Consider the following 21,563-nt stretch of genomic DNA (forward strand, 5'->3'; position numbering starts at 1 on the left):
TGTTTATTTCTTGTGGATATGACGTATCAGTGCAAGCCCCAGCGTCCTTCCCCCCAGCACCCCCCTCCGGTTCCCTGTTTGTTTTAGCAACATGAAATGGCTGCCCGGTTACTATCCTCATGTACGCACGCTCCGCATTCCTGCGCATGCGCTCTAGAGCGTCCGTCTGGTCTATGGGGGGGGAGGTGTCCGCGCGTGATGACGTCACTGCCCCCCCAAGTCCCCAAAATAAAGATGGCGACGGAGGTAGTGGTCCTCGGTGATGGCATCAGAAAACGGGTGACCACGGTGGGCAAAGAGCCGATTTCTGAGTTTAGGAATGGCACCAAGGTAAGAGTGCGTGTTTTAATGGCCAGTCATGGAGGGATCGCGAGAGACCACTCTGTCACTCAATCGGCAGGATGGGGCGTAATTCCCAATAACACAATCTGGGAGAGGAGCTCGGTTACACGGAGTTAATATCAGCAGCTTTGTTAATAGTTATATTCAGGTTACCATGGTTGCTGTTTAGTGGAGACCTATAGTTACAATGTCTGCAGTGGAGCAGTCACTGCTTGTCTTACTCCATCCTGGTAAATGTTTAAACACTGCAAAGGGGCTCGGTGAAGCCGCAAACCATGTCCTAAAGAAGTGGCTTTGGTCCTAAGTGTCCCTTTTGTGACCTAGTGTCCCTTTTGCCCCCTCTCTGATAATCTGCAATGTTTACATTTTGCCTTGCAGACAGCCACCAGAGGTGCTTTCTCATTCATTTGCATGAAGCCCTATGCTGATAGCCGTTCAAAGGATCATCATCATCATATCCTGAGAACCAGAAATTAAAGTGACTGTCCCCCTTATGCATGCCCAAAATACCTCTTCTGCAGCCCCATTTAAAAAATAAATAAATAAAAAATTAAGCAAAGCTTAGTTTTAAAGCAATACATAAAGATTATGTATGGAGGAAGTCTCGCACCCATTCACACGTTCTCCATTATAGATTCATAGTGTTCATACAGCACAGCCCTTCCACCTTACCTCTCTTTCTCAACCACATGTAGAGCATGCTTTTCCTACCCTTCAGACTTTCTCCCTGGCTACTGAACAAGAGATTGCTGGCTTCTCCTTTCCTCTCGCCCCACCACTTGCCTGCTTGATCCTGTCCCGCCTCAACTTATCAGATTTCTCTCCTCTTGTCTTGTGCCTTCTTTTACACACATCTTCAACTGCTCTCTCTCTCTCTTCTAATGTTGTCCCTCATGATCTTAAACATGCACGGTAGTACCCATCCTGAAACAAAACATCCCTTGACCTGTCCTCCCCTTCTAACTATCCTCCCTTGTCCCTCCTCCCTTTTTCCTCAAAGCTTCTGCAGAGACTTGTCTTTACCAATATTTCTCACTTCCTCAATTCTAACTCTCTCCTTGACCCTCTTCAATCTGGCTTCTGCCCCTCCTCTCTACTGAGACTGCTCGTATCAAAGTTACTAACAACCTAATCACAGCCAAATGCCACTACTTCACATTAATTCTTCTTGACCTCTCAACTGCCTTTGACACTGTTGATCATGCTCTCCTTCTTCAAATTCTTCAATCACTCGGACTCTTTCCTCTTGTGGTTTTCCTCCTATTTTCCCCAACACTCACTCAGTGTCTCCTTTTCTAATGCTACCTCCTCACTTCGTCCTGTCTCGGTTGGAGTCCCCCAAGGCTCTGTCCTTGGTCCCCTTCTATTTTCTCTTTATACTGCCTCTTTTGGCAAACTTATTACCTCATTTAGATTCCACTACCACCTGTTTGCTGATGACACCCAAATATATCTCTTCTCCGCTGACATCTCCCCTGCCGTCCTACAACATGTCGCTGCTTGCCTTTCTTCCATTTCTGACTGGATGTCCCCCAGCTTTCTGAAACGTAATCTCTCTAAAACTGCCTTCTGGGTCAGTGCTTCCGAAAAAGCAGCCCTGAGGTTCAGCGTCCCCACTCTCTGCATGGAGATGCTGAATTTTCCTCATCGAGATGCATTGATGCCGATTTTAGCCAATCCAATGCTTTCCCTATGGGTAAGCATATGGCTAAAAATCGTCCATTTTGATGATGTCACAAAGGGAACGGAGCCAGCATCAGCGCATAAGACAAGGCAGTTCCTGGTTTTTAGTTAGAAATAGATTGAAAATGGGAAAAAAAGAAACAGAATAGGTAAGAGGAAGAGAAGAAAAAGCGATTTGGGAAAAGGTAAGTAGGGTGTGATAGTTAAAGATGGGGGATATTTTTTTACTTCCAGTGAAACCTAAAGGGACTCTCCAGTGTCAGGAAAACAAACAGTTTTCCTGGCACTGCAGGTCCCCTCTCCCTCACACCCCCCATCTCAAGTTGCTGAAGGGGTCCCCTTCAGTGAGTTACCTGTATCCAGCGCCGATGGATCCTGTATCCTGCGCTGTATCCAGCGCCGATGGATCCTGTATCCTGCGCTGGTTCAGGGTCCGGCCGCGCTCCTCCCCTGCCAACGTCATCTGGCGGGGGAGACATATTGCGCATGTGCGGCCGCCGGCGGGGGATACCTAATGCGTGTGCGCATGCGCTGCAATGCTGCGCACGCGCATTAGACCTCCCCATAGGAAAACATTGAAAAATGCTTTGCTATGGGGAATTTAGCGACGCTTGAGGTCCTCACATAACGTGAAGACGTCCAGCGACACTATACCACAATTCGTGTGCTATAATCGCGGAAGTGCCCTCTAGTTGCTGTGTAGTAGGTATCCACTAGAGGAGGAGTTTATGAAAACTTCAATAATTACACTTGCAGGGTTAAGGGAGCACAGCGCTGGAGAAAGGTAAGCCTTTAACCCCTAGAGCCTGGCGGGAGGGGGGCTATGAGGGTGGGGGGGGACCTATTAACACTATAGTGCCAGGAAAACAAGTTTGCTTTCCTGGCACTATAGTGGTCCTTTAATATTTAGAAAAATAATTTTAGAATTTTATCCAAAAATATTAAACCCATGCCTTAATTTGTGAAAGCGGCATGGAGTAGTCTGCATTAAGGCTCCATTGGGACCCTGAGGCTGAGATCCATGAGCTGGTATTTAAAGGGACACTATAGTCACCTGAACAACTACAGCTTAATGTATTTGTTCAGGTGAGATCTATAGCTCACTGCAGGCAATCTAATGTAAACACTGTATTTTCAGAGAAAATACAGTGTTTACATTGATAGGAATACCTCCAGTGGCCGTCACTCAGATAAGATACGTCTGACGTGTGCAGGAGAGAGAAGGCACTGTGTGCGCGCCTTCTCTCTCCAGCCTGTCAGAGAGGAGAGGGGGCGGGCAAAAAACGCGAGCTGAGCTGTCAGTCAGCTCAGCTCACGGCAGCGCACACCGCGAGCTTGCGCGGTAATGCGCTCAGGACTTCAGAGGGCAGCATGAATGCCGCCCTCTGAAGTCTGTGCGCATGTGTGGCGAAGTCGCGCATGCGCACAAGGGCGCAATGACGCTTCTCTCAGAGAAGCGTCCTATTGTGCCCCGCGATTTCGTCATTTTGACGAAAAAGGGGGCGCGGCATGGCTGGGAGCTCGGCGCTGGAACAGAGGTAAGTTTTTAATATAAAAAAGCATTGAAAATGATTTTTTTTATATTTGAAAGTACATATAAAAGCAAGAAGGAAGGCTGGGGGACCTGTCTTTCTTGCTTTTATATGTAGACTATAGAGTCCCTTTAACGTTTACATCCTAGAATACCCTTTACCCATATACCCACAACTATAGCTAATAGCCTTTGTGCTGTTTCACACGCCACCCTGGTACATTTTGGCAATCTATGGTGGAGCCAGTAATTGCACCATAACAATATTCAGTGAGTAAGAGTGACAGGTTGGAATCCCAGGGACTGAACGAACACACGGATTGCGACACTATAACCGGGGTCTGTACCACTGTAGACCACACTTTTCCTGCCCTGTCTCCCCCCATTATTAATATAAAGTGATGTAAAATTGTTACATTTCTTGTATTCTTCAGGCTACATTCCATTACTGTACAGTGCTCTGTGATGAAAAGCGCACAGTGGTTGATGACAGCTCTGAAAGAGGCAAACCTATGGAACTGATTATCGGCAAAAAGTTCAAACTTCCTGTATGGGAAAAAATCATCCAGACCATGCGAGAAGGGGAGGTTGCTGAGTTTCTTTGTGACACTCCGGTATGGATTGGAAATACATACATGTAAAATACGTGGAATGAGATTGGCGAAATGGGGCATTCAAAAAATTTATTCTGATTTTCTTTTTTTTTTTTATTTCTTAGCATGTTGTAGAATATCCACAAGTGTCTCGTAGTCTGCGCAGAATTGCAGAAGGACAAGACCCTCGTGATGGCCAAAGACACTGCTGTGGAGGCATTGCTCAGCTTCATGACCATTCACTTGGATATACCGACCTGGATAATTTGCAGAAAGATCCTCAGCCTCTTATTTTCATAATAACCATTTTACAGGTATTTCCCATGAACGTCTTACTTTCATATTCATACATTGGTGTTGTATTCATAATGCGTCTTATATTCCAATGAATAAGTGAACATTAGGCATAATTAGCAGGTTAGATATAACCCTTAAACATCATCTGAAGACTAAAACTGACACGGAGTACAGATTTTATCAGGTAGACAAAATCAGGGCATGGCTACAATTTGACCTTTTTTCACTGCATTTGCTCGTAGTTCAACACATATATTGTCACTATTCTAAATTCCTTTTGTAACATCATCTGGATGTCAATGAGATGGCCGAGTTTCCTACCTCATCTGCATTTAACAATAGTTCAAGCTTCTAATAGAGATTGCTGCACATGCATTCTGTGTCCCTTTGCTCTGATAGAACTAAAATCATAAGTAATGACTTCAGAGCAGTGTGTTTTTTGTTTTTTTACGAACAATTTTAGTCGACTTAAACTATTCAGATTACTAAAATACGACTAAAACTAAAATGGCATTTTCGTCAAAAGACTGACTAAAACTAAATTGAAATGTAGTTTTAGTCATAGTCTGCCAAAATTAATACTGCACAGAGGGGCTGGGAAAGGGGCCAAAGAGATGGACCAGGGCTTGGGCGAGAGACACCTAGGGGCTGGGTAAGATGCAAAAGAGCTGGAGGCTTTATGTAAACCCATTAGATTTTAGTCGTGTTGACAAAAATATCCAGTAGATTTAGTCGACTAGAATCTACTGGAGAAATAGTTGACTAAAACTAGACGAAAACTAAAACCATCCAGATTACTAAAATGGCTTTTTAGTCAAAAGACTATGACTAAAAATAAATTGAAATTTGCTGTCAAAATTAACACTACTTTAGAGGAGACTGTTGTGAGGATAACTATTGTTTTTAATCTGTTTAATTCCGAAATGTAGTAATATAAACAAAATAGGAACACCTCCCTTTAAAGAACCAAGGCTTTTTTTTTTTAGATGCAACACGTTTGTGACCAAGGCCTTTACAGCACTTTTTTCACACGTTCATTCTGCCACAATTTCCCATTTTCTGTATATGTGCACCCATACATATTGTATATCCCTTTTAAATGGAGACTCTTTTGTTACCCTACATGTATACATAGGGAAATATTAATATTCTATAAAACCCATATATGGTCCCACTCAAATAGCTGGCTCAAACTTTGTAACTTTGTCAACCAAAGGATGAAGTAGATGTTCCTTGGAAATCTGTTCACTGCAGCTCCCCACTTGGTTTTCAGTAACTTAAGCCTTATAAACTCCATTATACAAGGTAAGTATAGGAATAACAGTTTATGGAAGCACTTAAAATACACTAGATTCCATACATAGAAACACGTAGTCCACCTCACATAATGCGTTTCAGGAAATCCAAGCCTCTCTAAAAGTGTCCAGTGTGGTTTTATATAATATTGGTGTTTTACTGTATTACCCTATGCTCTTTTAAAATATTTTTTTAAATTTTATTTGTATATAGATATGACAATCAGGCTTACTGCAAACAGATAATACTGCAAATTGTTATGAAGTAATATAAAGCACTGTAGTTATATTGAGTAATGCTATGAAAAGTAAAGATGCTATAACATGCTTATGTTGGTAGCCTAAGACTGTCAGCTAAACTGCACATTGTTAGCTGGTCAATAAGACTGGTTTGTCCGGTTCAGGTAATATAACTGGCTACTCTAGAAGTTACAAGTCAATGCGGTCCGGAGCACTAAGTATCCAGGGATAGTTGCTACCCGATCTGGGCTGCCTGTTTGCATCTTCGGAGCTTTTCCCAGAAGCTGTTGAACAGGTGATCTAGGCGCTGCTTGATGTCCGCAGCATGATCATAGCAGTACGTAGGATTTGCGAGTTGGTGCAGCTTGTGTGGGGAGCGCTCAGCCGCCATTTTGTGTGAGCCTCATGAGTCAATGTCTCTGGCGCTTGTGTACCGCTAAGGGATCGATCCAGACAGATAACTCCGTTAGGCCTAGGATATCCCCCACAGGTCCAAGGGGGGGTGGTGTGGGAGTTGAGGTACTTCCTTGCCAGGTTACAAGTGAGGAGAGCGTCCGCTTCTCCCCGCTTGCTCTTCTGTAGGCCTCATCAGGCGATTTTGGGTTCCCGGGTGGGTAGAAAGAAGTTTCAAATGTCCAAGGGTTCACTCGGGTATCCACTGGAGTACATGTCTCAGGGGTACCCACCGGGTACCTGCCCTCATCTTTTGCTGGCCCGGTCAGCACTGGGCGCTTTAACAGTGCGACCGGGCCCCCTGTGATGAGATCGCACAGAGCTGGGAGGAAGTGACCGCACGTCACTCCTCCCAGCATACACAGTCCACACGGGAGGAAGAACAGGGAGTCAGAGTGGGAACTCTGACTCCCATCCATTTGAACCACCACTGGACCCCCGGGGAAGTCACCCTCCTGCACCTAAAAGGTAGGAAACAGGAGGGTAACTTAAACAATTTGTGTGTGTGTCTGTATGTATGTATTATGTATATATGTGTGCGTGTCTGTCTGGGGGGAATAGGGAAGGGGGGGACCCACGAATCCGTTTCGCACCGGGGCCCTATGGATTGTGTTTATGCCACTGTGGGTATCCCCAGTACAACTAGAACCCTCCAAAGTTTCTGGGGTGTTTTCCCCCGAAATATTTTTTTTTTTTTTTTTTTGGTTCTGGAGCTTAGTTTCTGCATGTCCATTCAGCCTGCAAGCTAGGCTCCACTCCCTCCCTCCCCCCTCCTACCATTTTGTAATGTTTTTTTTTATAGGCTTTCAAATTGTACAGCTTGGGGTAAACACCTTGCTTTTATTTTGTGTGCTCTCTCTATTCTATTGATTCTTTTTGCACGTTATTTCTGTGTTTGGGGTGAACACATAGGTGAAAATAGCACCAATTTATAATACCCTAAACTAATGCTTTAATTTATTGTGTATAAGGTAATGTTAAATTAGGGGGGGAATTAATTTAATTTTTAATAACTTTTTTATAAACCAACTGCAACTAAAGAAAACTAACTGAATAGATTTACTGTATATACTCGAGTATAAGCCGACCCGAATATAAGGCGAGGCCCCGCATTTTACCCCAAAAAACTGGGAAACTTATTGACTTGAGTATAAGACTAGGGTGGGAAATGCAACAGCTACTGGTAAATTTCTAAATAAAATTAGATCCTAAAAAAAATATTAATTGAATATTTATTTGCAGTGTGTGTATGAGAATGCCGGGTGTGTGTTTGATGCAGAGCCTTTGTGGGGGGTGGGCATTTTTATAATTTTTTTATGATTATTTTAATAATAGTTTTTTTTGTTATATAATTTTTTTTTATTATTATTATTTATATCTTATTATAATTTTTATTTGTTTCCGTCCCCCCTCCCTGCTTGATACATGGCAGGGAGGGGGGCTCTCATTCCCTGGTGGTCCAGTGGATGGGCACTGTGTAGGAGGGGGGCTGGCAGAGCTCGCTCTTACCTCCCTGCAGCTCCCTCCTCCTCCGTGCCGGTGCGTTCAGCACCTCTGTCAGCTTACACTGTAAGTCTCGCAAGAGCCGCACTATGACCGCGCGGCTCTCGCGAGACTTACACTGGGAGCTGACAGAGGTGCTGACCGGACCGGCGCGGAGCAGGAGGGAGCTGACAGGAGAGGTAAGTAAACGCTCTCTACAGCCCCCAGTTTGTATTATGGCAATGTAAATAATACAGACAGTGACTCGAGTATAAGCCGAGTTGGGGTTTTTCAGCACAAAAAAATGTGCTTATACTCGAGTATATATGGTACTTATTAGTCCTGATTGTTAAAATGCCCAATATATCTAGGATTTAATTTTTAGAAGCAGGACTGTGAGAGGACTGACTAGAGAGGAAAATCAGTCTGGCGGTGGCATTCATTAGAGACTGTATACTGCTCAGGAGAGGGTTACAATAATCCATGCATGAAATTACTAGAGCATGGACAAGCTCCTTTGGTGGCATCTTTTGTAAGAAAGGGGCTGATGCGGGCTATGTTTTTAAGTTGGAATCTACGGGATTTGGCAACAACCTGGATGTGAGGCCAGAGTCAAGTATGACAAGACAGCGTGCTTGCAAGGATGGACTTATGTGGATACCACTGACTTGAAGGGAGAGCGAGAGAGGAGGATCAGCATTAGGAGGAAAGACAAGGAGTTCAGTTTTAGAGAGATTGAGTTTCAGAAAGCGGGAGGACATCCAGTCAGAGATGGAAAAAGGCAAGCAGTGACACGTTGCAGGATGGCAGGGGAGAGATATATTTGGGTGTCATCAGCGTACAGGTGGTAGTGGAATCCAAAAGAGGCAATAAGTTTGCCAAGAGAGGCAGTATAAAGAGAAAATAGAAGGGGACCAAGGACAGAGCCTTGGGAAACTCCAACCAAGACAGGACGAGGGGAGGAGGTATCCTTGGAAAAGGACTCTGAATGAGCGTTGGGAGAGATAAGAATGAAGAGTTTAAAAGAGGAGAGCATGATCAACGGTGCCAAAGACAGCAGAGAGGTCAAGAAGAATTAATGTGGAGAAGTGGCCTTTGGATTTAGCTGCGATTAGGTCATTAGTAACTTTGATAAGAGCAGTCTCAGTAGAATGGAGAGGGCGGAAGCCAGAATGAAGAGGGTCAAGGAGAGAGTTTGAATTGAGAAATATGGGTAAAGACAAGTCTTTCCAGCAGCTTTGAGGAAAAAGGGAGCAGGGATATGGGATGATAGTTAGAAGGGGAGGACAGGTCAAGAGATGTGTTTTTTTTATTTTTTTTTTCAGGATAGGTACTACAGTGGCATGTTTAAGGTTAGCAGGGACAACGCCAAAAGAGAGAGCAGTTGAAGGTGTGTGTGTGTGTGTGTGTGTGAAGGAAGGCACAAGGCAAGGGGAGAGAGATCTGATGAGGTGACACAGGACAGTATCAAGCAGGCAAGTGGTGGGGCGAGAGGAAAGGTTGTTCTGGTACTCATATTCAGTCCCTTCACTAGAGGTGCTTTCTGGGGCAATACTGCCATTCAGTGTCTCCTTCCTCTGCATGGAGACATTGAACTTTCCTCCATAGATATGTATTGATTTAATTAATCTCTATGAAATGCTGTTTGGCTCTGCCCCGATCTGCCTCCTTGACCGTTTCACCCAATCCTATGGGGAAGTATTGTGATTGGCTCAGAACAGCAGCAGCTGTAGACTTGAACAAAAGTAAGATTTACTATATTCGGGGTGGGAGGGGGTGCTAGATGGTGTTTGTCACTACAAGGTCAGGGATCCATATGTGTTCCTTTGACCTGCAAACTCCAACAGTTTTCACTTTAGTAAATATCCTTTATAGTGAACATTTTTGTTGCTGACACCATCCTGTTGTTGTGTAATAGAACATTTCCCTCTCTGCAGATACAGGAACCTGGTACATACAGGCAGGATGCCTGGGCCATGTCTGATGAAGAGAAACTGGATGCTGTGCCACTTCTCCACCAAGAAGGAAATCAATTGTACAAAGAAGGGAAGGTTGCTGAAGCAGCTGCCAAATATTATGAGGCTATTGCCTGTCTTAAGTCCTTGCAAATGAAGGTGCTTTATGAAACTTTACTGAAATATGTTTCCTTTCCCTTTGTATTAAATCATTAATGCCTCTTCTCAAATTTAGGAACAGCCAGGTTCTCCAGATTGGATTGATCTGGATTTGAAGATTACTCCACTTCTGTTAAATTTTTGCCAGTGCAAATTGCTTCAGGGTGAATACTACCAGGTTTTGGAACACTGTTCATCAATACTGAACAAATACTCCGGTAGGTATTTTCCTCGTTTCCAATTCACATTAAATGGCACATGTACCACTGCTGTTTTGTTATAAATATATATTTAGACTATTAAAAATATATTTAAATCCGATCATTACTGTGGCTGTTCATACTATTAAATCATAGACTTATATACAGACTGCTGCTGCTCCTCTCTTGAGATGATCCAATCACAATGCCTGGATTTTGTAAATCAGGCATCAAACGGACCTGAATTGGAGGGGGAGGAGAATCTTTAACATGAAAGACAATTTAGTATTAACCTGGAAAATGTGTGATTAATGGCAAAACAGCATTAGCATTTGAGGAATGGAATATTTTAGTTGATGAAAGGTTAACAAATGTATAAATCTTTAGTTGAGAAAAACTGTGCCTCAAGAGGGGATATGATAACATTACACAACTATAGTCGTGGACAATACGAACCACTGCCTGAAAATCTATTCCTCAACATAGGACACAAGGTCATGCATTTACCCTGGAAGAAAGGAGATTTAGTCTAAGGAAAGTAACAATAAGAATGTGGATTGATATTGGCCAACACTAAACTCTTGTCCAGGCTGGCCAATGATGCGGTCAAAGGTGGTGTTGCAGCAATATAAGATCTCTATATGTGCAGCATTTCATACGTTGCACATAAAGACGCCAAGCAACATAACCACTTCAAAACACCAAAGTGGTCATGGTACTTAGAGTACATGTAAACTGGTACTGTGTTGTATTGTAGGTGCGACTCTAGTGGTTATTAATTTTTTTATTTTTTTTTTCTCCCCTCTCACAGACAATGTAAAAGCATTATTTAAAAGAGGTCGTGCTCATGCTGCAGTATGGAATGCATCAGAGGCAGAGGAGGATTTTTCCAGAGCAGTGTCTCTTGATCCATCCCTTGCACCACTTGTTGCCAAGGAACTAAAACAGCTAGGGGAGCGTCTTCATGAAAAAGAACGTGAGGACAAAGCAAGATTTCGAGATATCTTCAAATGACTGTATTAGACCATCTTTATGCCTGTGTAGTACTATCCCAGTCTGTACGGAAACAGTGTATTAGACATGTGAATGGCACCATCTTATATTGTGGCTTAATTGTTCTGCAGCCATTTTGTGGCAAGGCATGTGGTATCATCTTCACCCTATATGCAGGGGAAACAATTCTCACATGGAAATTCTAGCCAATAAAGGGAGAATAAATACATTACTGTGATACATACATGCAAAGAAATAGGTCAGAGCAATGCATTTTTTGTGCTGCTTTAAGATTAACATAATTGGGCAACAATGCAGTTAATTTACCAGTTGATGTGCACCGTCACACATGATCAAGTGTAAACTTTATTTATTAAAAATAAAAAAAAAGCAAAGTGTTTTACAGAAAGTGGAAAGCTAGAAAGGTCACGTGCGTGCATTGCGCTCTGTTTCAGCAAGGCATTCTCTCACAAGAGCTCTGGCATGGATTATACCTGGAATAAAAATAAAACAAGTAGGTATACCACACTGTACAACAAGCCTGTATGTAAAATATAATTCAGACATAGTATAATCATACTGATTACATTACACAAGTCTTTACCTCTCTTCAATCTTTCCATTGCACTTTTACTTCCTGCATAAGTGGGTCTGATTTCTCTTCCCATCTCCTCAATCACAGACAATAGGTCACTGTAGGTGCCTTGAGAAACTGCTTGTGAAACAGCTGGCTTCACTCCCTACCAAAGAAGAAAAAAAATTAGGTAAACTTTTAAAGTTGTCAGACCCAATATATTTGCAATCTCCTATATCTACACTTTATTTTCTATAGTTTACACATAGATATTTCTGCATGCAACTATTTATTACAGAGACTTTATGCAAGACAGGGCCCAAATAAAATCTGAGAACAAATAGCTTTTACTTACAAAAGGGCTTTAAAGGACCGCTATAGGCACCCAGACCACTTCAGCTTAATGAAGTGGTCTGGGTGCCAGGTCCAGCTAGGTTTAACCCTTTTTTCTATAAACATAGCAGTTTCAGAGAAACTGCCATGTTTATAAATGGGTTAATCCAGCCTCTAGTGGCTGTCTCATTGACAGCCGCTAGAGGCGCTTCTCACTGTGATTTTCACAGTGAGAAGACGCCAGCGTCCATAGGAAAGCATTGTGAATGCTTTCCTTTGGACTGAATGCGCACGCGGCTCGTGCCACGCATTCAGCCGAGGAGGAGAGTCCCCCGCCCGGTGCTGGAGAAAGAGGTAAATTTAACCCCTTCCACCCCCTAGAGCCCGGCGGGAGGGGGGCCCCTCAGGGCACTATAGTGGTCCTTTTAAAGTAACAATCTAAGCTGCATAACCATTACAGCATGGTTATAATGCTGTAGAAGTGCCCTGGCACCAGCCCATAATCCAAGCTGTCAAACAGTTTTAGTATAGTTTGACAATTTACACGGGTGCTACCAGGAACATGTGTCTGGTCTTCTCCAAGAGGAGAAGCCAGAGGTCTGTAGAGTTGAGCGTTGCTGATGCAGTATTGTGCCAATTCAGAATGCTTAGCTGTCAGGACAGATAAAAGGAGCAGTTTTCTTTAAAGGCTCACTATACTATAGTTGTGAGCCAGATCAAAAAGCAATATGGACATTGGATTCTTCTCTACCATTGGACATATTTAATATAATACTAGAAATGGCCATTTTAGCCAATATATGAAAGTTTTTTTACTTGCAATTGCCTATTGAGTTTTTCTATGTCAGACAAAAAAAAAAATAGAATAAAATGCCTAGATCTAATATACGCATATTAAACTTCAAGCTGTATTTGTTCTGGTTTTCCTATTCCTACTGTATATTTAAATCCATTTAGTGTATTTACTTTTACAGCTTTTGCTTGGACAATATTCAATGCATCTATTACTATTTTAGTAACAGTAGACTCATCGTCATTTCTATGTAAATTACACCATTTAATAAAACAATGGAAAAATCATCTATAGCGTGTGCTAATATTCTTTTATGTGGTGCTTGGTTTACTTATGTGTATTGAAGATTCAGTACTTGACATAACGATCCAGTTCAATCCTGGTATATAAAGCGGTTTGTCATATTGTAGTAATCTTAAATAAATAGTTTGTCGACTTTAGTTATCACAACTAAAATCTAAGGGGCTTAGTTCCCTAACCCCTCTGTGTCCTACCAGCCCCTCTAGGTATCTCTCCCAAGCCCTGGTCTGTCTCTTCTGTCCCTTACACAGCCTCTCTGTGCAGTGTTAATTTTGGCAGCAAACTTAATCATCTGAATAGTTTTAGTTTTTTAGACTAAATTTAAAAAAAAAAATTGTTAGTCAACAAAACTGAAAAATAATGTTTTTTAACACTATAGGGTTAGGTTTGTGTTCAATTTTATGCTACTAGACAGAATTCAAGCGTTACTTGCCATTTTCACCATGAGTGAAAGACTACATTTTCACTCACGAATGGCTAATGGTGAGTGGATACTTTAAGTTCTGATATACATCATATATAAAATAATTTTAATCATTTTCTATTAACCAGACCTACTATAGGCTACTAACAAAATTGCTCGTTTAGAGTGACCCTAAAGGAAAGAGAAATGACATACATCAGAAGTTTGTGTGGACCACATTACAATTGGTCTCTGTAAGCCTTAGTTACATGCATACACTTCAGACTATAACTTACTTTTCCACACAAAGTGAGTCCAATAATAATTAATAGATAATAAAAAGAAATCACAGAAAATTAAATGGTTACTATTACTATGTAATTACTGCTACTATAAAACAAGGAAGCCCATCTTACCGGAATGAAGCCCATAGATGGAGGCCCAAAATCACTGAAGATGGGACGGAAAGATGACACTGGAACAGCACCTGAGGGAGAGTTCACAGCAGCTCCAGGCACTAAAGATTACGAGACAAAATTACATGTCTTAATGCATCAAATTAAGAATTAAAGTTACATTAACGGTGGGGAGGTCTGCAACATTTTGTGTGTGAGTAGCGATGGACTGATCTGAGTGGTGCAAGAGACTAGACTTGAACTAGTAACACTTTCTCTCCCTTCCTCCACCCCTGTAACCCTTTCTTACACTGCTCCCCCCCCCCCACTTTCACCCTTTCACACCCTGCCCCCTCCCTCCCATATTGTCACCCTTTCACACCCCCCGCAATCCTATTCCCACTCTGCCCCCCCACCCCCGTAACCCTATTCCCACTCTGCCGCCCCACCCCCGTAACCCTATTCCCACTCTGCCGCCCCACCCCCGTAACCCTATTCCCACTCTGCCGCCCCACCCCCGTAACCCTATTCCCACTCTGCCGCCCCACCCCCGTAACCCTATTCCCACTCTGCCGCCCCACCCCCGTAACCCTATTCCCACTCTGCCGCCCCACCCCCGTAACCCTATTCCCACTCTGCCGCCCCACCCCCGTAACCCTATTCCCGCTCTGCCGCCCCACCCCCGTAACCCTATTCCCGCTCTGCCGCCCCACCCCCGTAACCCTATTCCCGCTCTGCCGCCCCACCCCCGTAACCCTATTCCCACTCTGCCGCCCCACCCCCGTAACCCTATTCCCACTCTGCCCCCCCACCCCCGAAACCCTATTCCCACTCTGCCCCCCCACCCCCGTAACCCTATTCCCACTCTGCCCCCCCACCCCCGTAACCCTATTCCCACTCTGCCCCCCCACCCCCGTAACCCTATTCCCACTCTGCCGCCCCCCCACCCCCGTAACCCTATTCCCACTCTGCCGCCCCCCACCCCCGTAACCCTATTCCCACTCTGCCCCCCCCCCACCCCCGTAACCCTATTCCCACTCTGCCCCCCCCACTCTAACCCTATTCCCACTCTGCCCCCCCCACTCTAACCCTATTCCCACTCTGCCCCCCCCACTCTAACCCTATTCCCACTCTGCGCCCCCCCCCCACTGTAACCCTATTCCCACTCTGCCCCCCCACTGTAACCCTATTCCCACTCTGCCCCCCCCCACTGTAACCCTATTCCCACTCTGCCCCCCCCACTGTAACCCTATTCCCACTCTGCCCCCCCCACTGTAACCCTTTTCCCAATCTGCCCCCCCACTGTAACTCTATTCCCACTCTGCCCCCCCACCCCCGTAACCCTATTCCCACTCTGCCCCCCCACCCCCGTAACCCTATTCCCACTCTGCCCCCCCACCCCCGTAACCCTATTCCCACTCTGCCCCCCCCACCCCCGTAACCCTATTCCCACTCTGCCCCCCCACCCCCGTAACCCTATTCCCACTCTGCCCCCCCACCCCCGTAACCCTATTCCCACTCTGCCGCCCCCCCACCCCCGTAACCCTATTCCCACTCTGCCCCCCCCCACCCCCGTAACCCTATTCCCACTCTGCCCCCCCACCCCCGTAACCCTATTCCCACTCTGCCGCCCCCCCACCCCCGTAACCCTATTCCCACTCTGCCCCCCCCCACCCCCGTAACCCTATTCCCACTCTGCCCCCCCCACTCTAACCCTATTCCCACTCTGCCCCCCCCCACTCTAACCCTATTCCCACTCTGCGCCCCCCCCACTCTAACCCTATTCCCACTCTGCGCCCCCCCCCACTCTAACCCTATTCCCACTCTGCGCCCCCCCCCACTGTAACCCTATTCCCACTCTGCCCCCCCACTGTAACCCTATTCCCACTCTGCCCCCCCCACTGTAACCCTATTCCCACTCTGCCCCCCCACCCCCGTAACCCTATTCCCACTCTGCCCCCCCACCCCCGTAACCCTATTCCCACTCTGCCCCCCCACCCCCGTAACCCTATTCCCACTCTGCCCCCCCACCCCCGTAACCCTATTCCCACTCTGCCCCCCCACCCCCGTAACCCTATTCCCACTCTGCCCCCCCACCCCCGTAACCCTATTCCCACTCTGCCCCCCCACCCCCGTAACCCTATTCCCACTCTGCCGCCCCCCCACCCCCGTAACCCTATTCCCACTCTGCCCCCCCCACTCTAACCCTATTCCCACTCTGCCCCCCCCCCCACTGTAACCCTATTCCCACTCTGCCCCCCCCCACTGTAACCCTATTCCCACTCTGCCCCCCCCACTGTAACCCTATTCCCACTCTGCCCCCCCCACTGTAACCCTATTCCCACTCTGCCCCCCCCACTGTAACCCTATTCCCACTCTGCCCCCCCCACTGTAACCCTATTCCCACTCTGCCCCCCCCACTGTAACCCTATTCCCACTCTGCCCCCCCCACTGTAACCCTATTCCCACTCTGCCCCCCCCACTGTAACCCTTTTCCCACTCTGCCCCCCCCACTGTAACCCTTTTCCCAATCTGCCCCCCCACTGTAACCCTTTTCCCACTCTGCCCCCCCCCACTGTAACCCTTTCTCACTCTGCCCCCCCCCCCCACTGTAACCCTTTTCCCACTCTGCCCCCCCCACTGTAACCCTTTTCCCACTCTGCCCCCCCCACTGTAACCCTTTTCCCACTCTGCCCCCCCCCCCACTGTAACCCTTTCTCACTCTGCCCCCCCCACTGTAACCCTTTTCCCACTCTGCCCCCCTCCCACTGTAACCCTTTTCCCACTCTGCCCCCCTCCCACTGTAACCCTTTCTCACTCTGCCCTCCCCACTGTAACCCTTTCTCACTCTGCCCCCCCCCCACTGTAACCCTTTCTCACTCTGCCCCCCCCCCCACTGTAACCCTTTCTCACTCTGCCCCCCCCCCCCACTGTAACCCTTTCTCACAATGCCCCCCCCACTGTAACCGACCAATTAGTTTTAAGACCGGGTTGTAAGAACAGAGCTGGTCGGTAAGTGAGGATTATCTGTATTCGTAAAGTTGTCTAAAGCACCAAAATTACAAAGTTTCCATAAAATTAGATAGTTTACTTGTCTTTGTGGTATTGCCACAAGGACACAAAAAAGAAGCTATCCATTAAACAGGTCCCTTATTTGGTACCCTTAAATTATGGCAATCCCACAAGGGATGTTTAGGGAGCTATCAACTAAACGGCTGCTGGCCTACATCTGAATTTTACAAGTCAGTTTGTACGAAACAAATAGTTTGGCGGCACCCAAGTCATAGTGGCCGCTTTCCCTATCTCCTTGCACTAATACACAGGAATCAGGAGGAAGTGATACAACATCACAGCCTCCCAGCACACAGTCTAAATACAGCCATTAATAATGCAAAGGGAATTATAAAAACTGTCTCTGCAATATAATCACGCATGGACAGAAAGTTTGATGTGATCTGAATTTCTTATTGTGAAAGACTATTTATGGAAGATCCCTTGTGATGTTTTATAAAACTTAGTTTTGTGTAAGCTTCAGAGTAAGCTGTTAAGGTCAGTCCAAACACTGTAACCATACAGCTGGCCCATTGTAAGTAGTCAAACAGTTTTTTTATGAGAAATATTGCATCGGACCTTCAAAAAGGAGTTGAGCAGTGGCCAGGGAACTAGAACAAGGTAAGTAAATCTTTTAAAAAATTTTATAGCATAGGAGGTGGAGGGACCTGTGCAGCTCTTGAACGGCATGGGAGAAAAGGTAACTAAAAACGCCTTTCCCATGTGATCAGAGGGAGGCCATTCACTTAAATAGACACACTGATTTGACACACACTGACTGACATACACACAAATTATTATTTTTTTTTTAATTAAAGTAGACCTAGCCTCTCCACCTTTGGGAGAGCTGGAGTGGATTTTTTCCCTGGGGTTTAATGTGGCTGCTGAAATGTTCCTACTCTTCTTTCTAGCATGCCGTTTAGGGATACTGGGGCCGCAGTGATGTCATACACCGGGATCACAGCTGGCAGAGCGAGGGAGCAGTGCACGAAGATTACAGCTCCCTCATCGCCTGACTCCAATCTGCCTCAGTCAGCCACTGCTGGGGGCTTATTCCGCAGCCTCTAAACGGGCTGACAAACACCACAGAATTAGGGCAAAATTCCTAGTCGCCATGGTGAACTGGGAACTTGGATTTGTGGAGCCCTGTCCTAGCCAGTCTTTGCACCACAGGCTAGGGAGTCACCATAGCAATCACAGCACAAAAGCTGTGGTTGCTATGAGTGGAGAGCAAAAGACTGTCTCTTCTGCTCCCCTTTTAATCAGTTCTTCAGTATAGGGTCTATGCCGAAGATTTTTAGATGGATAATAGTTTAAAATAGTTTTCATTTTTCTCCCAATCTATTCACGTGTAGCAAAACTGCTAGCATGGTGTATATATTACATTTTATTCACGACAGGTGCCCTTAATTATACATATTGTATTGGTGGTATTTAAAAAAAATAAAAAAAATCATATTGCTTTAACCCCTTAAGGACCAAACTTCTGGAATAAAAGGGAATCATGACATGTCACACATGTCATGTGTCCTTAAGGGGTTAAAAGCCCTCTCCTTCTAACCCAGCCCACAGCTGTCCAATCAGAGGTATCTGCAAGGCAGGTGCTCTGGGCATTTGTCTGCCTTTAGAGTTTAGCTCCACTAAACTAAACAACCAGAAAGGTACAGGACCAGTTTTCGGTTTGACAGCTTTGGGGTGTGAGAATCTGCACATTTTGTAAAATAAAAAGAAGACACACTCTTTACACATTTCAGCAAGTTAAATGTGCTTCAAGGCTCTAAAGTGTATCTTTACCTTTTTATGGGGCCATGATTATCCTGGAACTTTCCTAGTGTAACTATTCAATATTTTTTATTAAGGTTTGATAATCTGCATCCCCCAGTCTTCTCTTGCAAGAGAAGCCAAATGTCCCTATAAAATAAAGCATGGTATATTTGCGTTTAGACTGGAAGAAAGGAAATTTAATCTAAGGCAAAGGAAGTTTTTTTTTTACAGTAAGAACAATAAAAATGTGGAATTCTCTGCCTGAAGAAGTTGTTTTATCAGAGTCTGTACAGATGTTTAAACAGCAACTAGATGCAAACTTGGAAAAATATTCAATTATATAAATTTTCAATTGTTGGGTAATGGCTTCTTGATCCAAGGATAAATCGGACTGCCATTCTGGGATCAAGAAGAAATGTTTCTCTAGTTTGTTGCAAAATTGGAAGTGCTTCAAATGTTTTTGTCTTATTTTGGATCAACAGCAAAAACAGATGCGAGAAAGGCAGAACTTGATAGACACGTCTCTTTTCAGCCTATATAGCTGTATCCAGGAATATGCTCATTGACTGAGAATTAACAACTGATGCGCTTAACCAAAGAGCGTCGTCCTGCTTAGCACCATAGAGCAAACCATATTCTGGTCTTTGACTGAGAGTGCTAGGCCAACACTATCACCAAATGAGCACAGTCCTGGAGGGGCTTGCTTTGCTCTATAAAGCTAATCAAAAAACAAACAAAAAGAAAAGACCTGAAGCAAGGACTTTGGCCACTGGCAACTAGCAGGGGTGCTGCTCATTGACTGGTCCCAGATAAGTTGTCAAGCTATACTAAATCAGGTTTACCACAGTGGGTCATAGTGGTTATGGTGCTTTGAATGTCCTTTTAAACACAAATACAAAAGACCTGAAGGAGAAAGCTAAAAGCTTCCTACCAAGACTATGATGGAGTTGCCATGATCATTCAGTGAGGTACATTTTCCATTAGATCTATGAGGAGTTGCCACGATTAGTGAGGTTATATTTACCTATGATGGTTACCATGATCAGTGAGGTATATCTATCTATGATGGTTACTAACCTTAGTGAGGATATATAGAGATATATATATATAGATATATATATATATAGATATATATATATATAGAGAGAGAGAGAGAGAGAGAGAGAGAGAGAGAGAGAGAGAGAGAGAGAGAGAGAGAGAGAGAGAGAGAGAGAGAGAGAGATATATATCAGTCTATAATGATGCTCAGTCAGGTTCTATGTGTGATGGTCACTATGCTCAGTCAGGTTCTATGTGTGATGGTCACTATGCTCAGTCAGGTTCTATGTGTGATGGTCACTATGCTCAGTCAGGTTCTATGTGTGATGGTCACTATGCTCAGTCAGGTTCTATGTGTGATGGTCACTATGCTCAGTCAGGTTCTATGTGTGATGGTCACTATGCTCAGTCAGGTTCTATGTGTGATGGTCACTATGCTCAGTCAGGTTCTATGTGTGATGGTCACTATGCTCAGTCAGGTTCTATGTGTGATGGTCACTATGCTCAGTCAGGTTCTATGTGTGATGGTCACTATGCTCAGTCAGGTTCTATGTGTGATGGTCACTATGCTCAGTCAGGTTCTATGTGTGATGGTCACTATGCTCAGTCAGGTTCTATGTGTGATGGTCACTATGCTCAGTCAGGTTCTATGTGTGATGGTCACTATGCTCAGTCAGGTTCTATGTGTGATGGTCACTATGCTCAGTCAGGTTCTATGTGTGATGGTCACTATGCTCAGTCAGGTTCTATGTGTGATGGTCACTATGCTCAGTCAGGTTCTATGTGTGATGGTCACTATGCTCAGTCAGGTTCTATGTGTGATGGTCACTATGCTCAGTCAGGTTCTATGTGTGATGGTCACTATGCTCAGTCAGGTTCTATGTGTGATGGTCACTATGCTCAGTCAGGTTCTATGTGTGATGGTCACTATGCTCAGTCAGGTTCTATGTGTGATGGTCACTATGCTCAGTCAGGTTCTATGTGTGATGGTCACTATGCTCAGTCAGGTTCTATGTGTGATGGTCACTATGCTCAGTCAGGTTCTATGTGTGATGGTCACTATGCTCAGTCAGGTTCTATCTGTGATGGTCACTATGCTCAGTCAGGTTCTGTGATGGTGTGTGATGGTCACTATGCTCAGTCAGGTTCTGTGATGGTGTGTGATGGTCACTATGCTCAGTCAGGTTATATGTACCATGTCCCACACCGTACATTATTGAAGTTTGAGCTCTCAGTACGCGCAGTGTGCCCGCTATGTGTCGGGTTTACCTGGGGTGACCGGGGTGCCGGGGGCGCTATTGCTTCCTGGGGGAGCGGGTGCGATGGGTTTGTAGGACATGTTGGGCGGTGGTCGGTCGGTCTGTCCGGTGTTACTGGCTGGCCGCAGGGCTCGCTCGTGCCGTGTCTGACGGTTGCCCGGAGTCCCGTGTTTCGGACAATGCTCTCTCCTGCTTTCGGCTCCTGTAATTTAGCCGGCGGGGTGTTCGCTATCCTGTCACCTTTTAAGTGGTTTCTGGACTTTTAGATTTTTTTTGTTGATTTTTTTTCCCGATTAAACGAACTGTTTACGTTGGTTCCCCAGCTTCCGCTTTGCAGGAAATGGCGACCGGCCGCCCTCAGACCCCTTCACCTCAACTCACCCGGCTCCACTGGCCGCTACGTATTTTCAACGTCATCACGCAATAGCCG

General features: G+C 45.1%; 2 protein-coding genes across 3 annotated transcripts; one reads left to right on the plus strand and one right to left on the minus strand.

Moving 5' to 3' along the window:
• The first annotated feature begins 199 nt into the window (after nt 1-199).
• Nucleotides 200-11,244, plus strand: AIP (aryl hydrocarbon receptor interacting protein). The gene is made up of 6 exons (XM_063434958.1): nt 200-330; nt 3,991-4,170; nt 4,275-4,463; nt 9,854-10,030; nt 10,107-10,248; nt 11,042-11,244. The coding sequence occupies exons 1-6, from the start codon at nt 235-237 to the stop codon at nt 11,242-11,244; spliced, it is 987 nt and encodes a 328-aa protein (XP_063291028.1). The 5' UTR covers nt 200-234.
• Nucleotides 11,224-21,563, minus strand: CDK2AP2 (cyclin dependent kinase 2 associated protein 2). Of its 2 annotated transcripts, none has more exons than XM_063434960.1 (4): nt 21,144-21,563; nt 14,043-14,143; nt 11,828-11,963; nt 11,224-11,390 (listed from the first exon to the last, which is right to left on the minus strand). In XM_063434960.1, the coding sequence occupies exons 1-4, from the start codon at nt 21,211-21,213 to the stop codon at nt 11,386-11,388; spliced, it is 312 nt and encodes a 103-aa protein (XP_063291030.1). In that variant the 5' UTR covers nt 21,214-21,563; the 3' UTR covers nt 11,224-11,385. The 2 variants fall into 2 exon arrangements, with proteins under 2 accessions (XP_063291030.1, XP_063291029.1); XM_063434959.1 differs by lacking the exon at nt 11,224-11,390 and adding an exon at nt 11,577-11,717.

This window comes from Pelobates fuscus, chromosome 10, assembly GCF_036172605.1.
Source record: "Pelobates fuscus isolate aPelFus1 chromosome 10, aPelFus1.pri, whole genome shotgun sequence".
Lineage (NCBI taxonomy): Eukaryota > Metazoa > Chordata > Amphibia > Anura > Pelobatidae > Pelobates > Pelobates fuscus.